The sequence below is a fragment of the Panthera pardus genome, unplaced genomic scaffold (assembly GCF_024362965.1).
Source record: "Panthera pardus isolate Hobbes unplaced genomic scaffold, ASM2436296v1 HiC_scaffold_6, whole genome shotgun sequence".
NCBI classification, from domain to species: Eukaryota; Metazoa; Chordata; class Mammalia; order Carnivora; family Felidae; genus Panthera; species Panthera pardus.
Window position 1 is genome coordinate 60541705 of NW_026526991.1, and position 6732 is coordinate 60548436.

A 6732-nucleotide genomic window follows, 5' to 3' on the forward strand; every position below is an offset into this window, starting at 1 on the left:
TCTTGAAGGAAGAAGTTAAATTCCCCTTTCATCCTACTCCTAATTTTCGCGAGCACAGTTACTAGAATCAGAACCCAGCATTCTGAGACAGGAATGCTGTTCCAATGCAGATGCAGATTTTTTTGGAAAATGGCTTAAAACTGAATATTTTTGGGATACATACTGGCAAAATGCAAAGTATGTTGGTGTGAATAAATTTTGAAGGCTTTTTTACTGGAGAGGGGGAAAGATATTGGGTAGAATTTGTACTTACCAGAGATTTGAAAACTAAAGAGCTGGTTCATGAAAATAAGTAGAGGACTAATAGTTTGCTGGATTGATAAATCCAAACCATTAACTAATAATGGATGTCATTTAAAAAGCTGGGACACTAGAAACACTTTGAGAAAACCTTAGAAAAAGAAATTCAATCTCTTTAGGAGATAGTGGTGCTGAGGAGGATTAACCATAGATGGTCTGGTCTCATACTCCCTGGTTAGGTGCCCCACAGATGTCAGAAAATTTTCCCTGCACAGGTGACAGAGGGAAAAACCAGTAACCTTCAAAGCATCTGTGATGCTTCTAAAGATGTTGGTGCGAGACATTAAAGTTCAGTGGCTCCCGGACTTCACTGGAAGCAGGGCAGTGACAGAGCTCAAATTGTGGCATCTGACTGAGAGAGCAAAGGAAGATTTGGTTAACGTGATAGTAGCAGCTCTGGCTTATTAGTCAAAAAGGATAAATGTGGTACAATAATCTCCATGTAAGGTTAGTTAACCATGAGGTGTCTAGGAATAAAATCAATGGGCGTCTTCTGAGAGGTAGAGAGAGGGAGACACCTGACTTAAGCCACCATGACTCAGATCATGTTCATTCTCCAATTCCTAGACTGAGTTGGTTCACACACAGCCACTAGAATGTAGAGAAGGCTCAATACTCTTGAGTAAGGTGTGAACTGAAATCCTCCCAACAACCCTTCCTTAAATATTTTGGTAACTAATTCTCAGGTGACAAACACCGAAGAAAAGTATATACCAAACGTTTTTTGGACTTTTAAAAATATTTAGACCTTGTCTCAGAACTAATCAGCAGAGAGACAAAGAGCTGAACTTTGTGAAGTAAATATTTCCAATAGTGTGGCAGTAGACAAGTTTGGATCCTACTTAGAAATTCTTTGTCTATTTTCCACTGTCTAATTTCTTGGAATACTGACTAACAACTCATCCTCTCCAGCCTTACAATTGTGGATGTGCAGCCAGAGCCAAACAAAATTTATATATCTAATTATTTAGCTGTTGCTTAAGTCATCCAAAGTTAATTCCTGTAAGTTGTCACAAAAGACACCTAAGTACAAGACATTCTATTGAAGGAACTGGTGACAGTCACCACGGTGCCAAACAGTGTGAATAAATGGATGAATTTTAAATGTTGATAAGGGAAGAAGAACCCATTTCAAAAATCTAGAATCCATATTTAATTACAGTAACAAATATAAAAATCAGTCTTCGATTAAAGTTTTTTGGTTTTTTGTCTTTTTTCTTTACCAAGTTATAATAATTAAGAAATTACTTTGAAATGTTTTCATGTTTTCACTTCCAGGATATTTTGCCTTTTTCTTATCCCATCTCTTCCAACTCCTGCCCCTCCCTTTCCAGACCTCACAAGTAAGTAGATTTGTGCTCAAAGACATCTCTAGAAGAATAGCGTACACACACTCAAAACTTTTATTGATTTTATGACCTATACTGCTTTCAGGGGATTGGGCAAAGTGACATCTCATACTTGACTCACAAGAGTAAGAATAACAGTCCAATATCAATTCAACATCACATTTTACAGTATCTATTCAGTTCAGCTTCTCTAATCACCATAACAATTTAAATTTCATAATACGAAGTTGAAACTATCATAATGAAAGACAATGAAGTAAGCTTTGGGTGTTTATCCACAGATGCTTAATGTAGTCATTTTAATTTATATTAGTGAAGTTTCCAATCAGTGCTTAATTATCATTTGTAACTATCTAAGTCAGAGAATGTTAGCATCCTGGCAATAGAAAATATTATTATAAATGCCCTCACCAAAGTTCTGCATTGTTACACTAAATGTTAGGTCAACATCAACAATACATAAAATTTAAAGACAAAATGCAATACATGATGTTACAGAACAATAAATATATGTGCATGTCCAAAAACTTGTAATCAAGGAAGATGAATCATACAGTACAAATAAGTTAACAATGTTTGAGATAGCAAATTCAATCTTCAGCCTCTCAAGACAGTATCACTATTAAAAGATTTCTTCATGTGGATTTTTGCGTATAATTTTAAAGTCCACTCTAAATAACAACTTATGATGTATATGTCACAAAATGTAATCTTCAAAGTCACTCGGATATATCAGTGTTTCACAAACAATCCATGTACCATTAAAAAAAAAAAAGACCTTGTCAATGAAAGCCAACAAAATGTTGGTAAGACATTGGGGTGTCCTGATGGGATCTTAATGGCACAAGTAACAAGATATATAAATTAGGCACTACTTTTCATATAAGACCCAGAAAAAAAGCTACTACGGAAAATGTTCATTGAAATTAAAAGAAAAGTATAGGGATCGTATTTAGCACCTTTGAAAGTATTATGCCTTGGTTTTCAACTTTCTCAGATTCCTTCAGACATTGGAAGTGGTTTCAGCAATGCCACTCGTGAAAGTTATGCACTGGAATACTGTTCTCTGTTACGGCTATAAAACAAGAAATAGAATCGACCAGACTAAAAACTAACAAGCAAACACATCTAGGCTATATTCTTATCCAATATTCTAATCGTTTCCCAGCAGTCCTTAGTAACCCACACTTGTTAGATCTACCACAGAGCAACGTTGTAACACTAATGGGCATCCAAGGGAAATAAGTAAAACCTAAGCCTAAAAGGATGTTTTCCAGACTAATAACAATCAATGCCAACAATCACTTTCCCAAGCCGATCTGGTTTCCTATTTTGCTCTCAAATGATGTTTTTCTGAATATCAATTAAACAGTAGCATCTGAGTACCAAGAAAAATGGTAAATTCATTCACAGGTTTAAGATGGAGAGGATAAATATAACCTTGATTTTTAAAATCACTTTGCTTCTCTCTTTATCTCTTAATTAAGAATAACTATATATCAAGTCTCTTACCCTAACAAACATTGACCCACAAAATGCATGCCCTTGTGCATTCATCAAAGAAGGCTTCGCTATCTAAACAAAAGCTGCAAAAAGACCTAATAAGATACTCATATTTTAGGTTTTCACAATACCAAGTACACGGACAAAACTATTCACTGTATTTTACTTCTTAGGATGGGAGTATTTTTCACATTTGCTATTGTCTGGATGTAAGCATTGATTGTGTAGTAGAAGTATTACTTATAGTACTTGTAAAAACAGTAACTTGTTATGACTTTCTCTGGAACTGGTCTTCCCTCAATACCTCTCAAATCTGTGGGATGAACCACTCTTCTTCTCCCAATTGACATTTGATGTTTAGGATTAATCATATTTCTATTACCCCTTTACTAAACTAATAAACACACTCATACAGGGGCGCCTGGGTGCTTCAGTCGGCTGAGTGTCCAACTTCGGCTAGGGTAATGATGGTTTATGGGTTCGAGCCCCACACCAGACTCTGTGCTGACACTTCTGAGCCTGGAGCCTGCTTTGGATTCTGTGTCTCTCTCCGTTCCTCCCCTGCTCATGCTCTCTCTCTCTCTCTCTCTCTCTCTCTCTCTCACATAAATAAGCATTAAAAAAATAAAAATAGAGGGGCGCCTGGGTGGCTCAGTCGGTTGAGCGGCCGACTTCGGCTCAGGTCATGATCTCGTGGTCTGTGAGTTCGAGCCCCACGCGTCGGGCTCTGTGCTGACAGCTCAGAGCCTGGAGCCTGTTTCAGATTCTGTGTCTCCCTCTCTCTGACCCTCCCCCGTTCATGCTCTGTCTCTCTCTGTCTCAAAAATAAATAAACATTAAAAAAAATAGAAAAATAAAAATGAACACATACATACACAAACATAACACATGCATGTACACACATAATCCAACTATTCATAAAGGTTATTGGAAGGCCTTGTGATATTTTTAACTGAGATTTTCAAGCTGACTTCATTTCAATATGGTGCTTTCACTAACTGCATACCCTTTACCGATAATTTTTATTATCCGAACGATAGAGGACATGAATTCTAAAATATCATAAACATCCTAAAATGTTTTCGTTGTGTGGCAGCAAAGTAGAAATGGCCGTACCATTCAAGGAAAGTCAAATAGAATATCTTAATTTACAAAATCAATGCAATTTTCACATATTTCTTCTACTTTAGCCACTTTAATTTAACAAAGATTGCTGGTTATTTTACCTTTCCTTTTCCTCCTCATTATGCACATGTTTTCTAATATTTTGCATGACATCGAAAACAAGATACAACACTAACATTTATATGGAGTATCATTTGCATATAAACCATTGGCTCACACAGTTTCTGAGTTAATGATTATACTAGGTATTTTCTGTATTTCAATTTTACCTTGGCATACAAGGAAGAGAAACTATAAAATTCTATACTTCCCCATGTATGTAACAACGTATTACCTGGAGAATGAGAAATTCATAACTCTTTGTAGAAATGCAGCAAATTTTCATGGTGTCCAGAACTTTCAGATTTAACATTGCCTTGCAAAAAAGTGAATATGTTGTTTGGAGTTTTCCTTATAGGATATTATTTATTAATGCTGCGGAATAAAAACAGTTAAAGGTGGGTTTTTCTTTAGTGGGGGTGTTCATTTTTTAAATTAACCCTAGCTTTAAACGCTTGAGTCTGGAAGATCAAGCAGACACAATCAACTGGGGCAAGAAACAGTAAAACAAGTGGAAGCAGATTTAAAGTAAAACTTTTTTCTTCCATATGACTTTTTTCATGGCATCTTTAACATCTTTATTTCTTAGAGAATAGATTAAAGGGTTCAGCATAGGTGTGAACAAAATGTAACATACTGAAGCCACTTTACGAAGTTCAGGGTTATTTGGAGGTGTGAGATAGACAAAGGAAACAGTTCCATAGAGCAAACTTACAACTCCCAGGTGTGAACTGCAAGTGGAGAAGGCTTTCTTCCTCCCTTCACTGGAGCGGATTTTTAAAACTGCGGACACAATATACATGTAAGATACCACAATAACAAGTATTGTGGGCAAAATAATGAGGACAGCCAGACTGAAGGACACCATCTTATTCATAAAGATATTGGAACAGGAGATCTTCTCGATGGGGTTTGAATCACAGTAGAAGTGATCAATGACTCGGGAAGCACAGAAAGACATTGAGAATGTTACACTGATTTGAAGGATGGAACTGACCCAGCCACAGAGATAGGAACCAGCCACCAACTGGATACAGAGGCTTCTTGACATGCGGACAGTGTAGAGGAGTGGATTGCAGATGGCGATGAAGCGGTCATAGGCCATGGCTGCCAGGACAAAGGCCTCGGTGACCATGAAAAGTGCATAAAGAAATAGCTGAGTCACACAGCCTGCAAAGGATATGGTCTTTTTCTGAGATAGGATGTTGACCATGGCTTTGGGTACAATAACAGTGGAGTAGGAGAGGTCAATGATGGAGAGATTGCCTAGGAAGAAATACATTGGTGTGTTCAGCCGGGGATCGGTCACAATGATGCCAATCATACTAAGGTTCCCCAGAAGGACCATCCAATAAACAACCAGGAATAGTAGGAAGAGGAGACTGTGGAGCTCTGGACGGACCCTGATGCCTACAAGAATGAAGTCAGTCACTTCTGAGTGGTTGTCTCCTCCCTTGTCACCCATGGCAAATTTCTGCTTAAAAGTATAACAGAAAGTCAACAAATAAAGTTTCTGCTATTTCTCTCTCATCACGCACAACACTCACATTAAAAAGACCTCATAGTTGACAGAATACTCTCAAATCTATTACACCATTAGGTTTACACACATGAGTAAATTAAAGAAAGATACTAGACTTGCCTAAGGTAATACAACTGGTTAAGGTAACACAACTGGTTAAGGTTCAAACAAGAATTTGAACTCCAAGTGAAATATGTATTATTCAAGTTTACTGTTAATTTCAACACAACAAAATTTGATATTTCCTTATATCTAACTACCTTGTCATATGGGTGGTTTGTGAGATGTCATTTGTGATTTCAAAAATAGTAAAGTCTAACTCTTCATACTAAGAAAAAGACACCTCGTTAAATTTGATTTATAATTTTATATTTATTTTTTGTAATAATACTTTGTTTCAACACAGTAATAAAAATAATTAATGAAAGAAAAGGAAGCTAAAAGTTCATTTCAAGATAATATGAACTTTCTTTCAAAAAGAGCTCTTACAACAGCAAGTAAGTTACTAAAGACTTAATTGTCTTACTTGAGATCTTTAAAAATAAAATCAGACTTCAACTTCTGGAAATCATCTAATTTTATTTACATGAGAAAGTAAAATGTGATCGATGCCTTCATAATTTTTATCCTATAAAGTTTATTGATACTGTTTTTCTCAAATAAGTCTGTCAAGAAATCCATGTCATCTCCAACTTCTGAACTTGAAAGAAAATTAGAAACTTCAAAGTGAGGAACAAACCAAAAGCCTGCTTGTATAAAAAAAAAATAGATTAGATAGCAAGTTTTATTAAACTCTTAACCTGATAGTAAAAGCTCAGTAGCTTTCAAAATAAA

General features: G+C 36.1%; 1 protein-coding gene across 1 annotated transcript; it reads right to left on the bottom strand.

The window, feature by feature from the left end:
- Nucleotides 1-4899: 4899 nt before the first annotated feature.
- LOC109249321 (olfactory receptor 9K2-like) lies at nucleotides 4900-5841 on the bottom strand. Its single transcript, XM_019419676.1, has one exon. The coding sequence runs from the start codon at nucleotides 5839-5841 to the stop codon at nucleotides 4900-4902; it is 942 nt and encodes a 313-aa protein (XP_019275221.1).
- Nucleotides 5842-6732: the final 891 nt, after the last annotated feature.

Excerpts from the sequence above, each read along its gene's own strand:
- LOC109249321 (XM_019419676.1), bottom strand. The coding sequence starts at position 5,841 with ATGGGTGACAAGGGAGGAGACAACCACTCAGAAGTGACTGACTTCATT.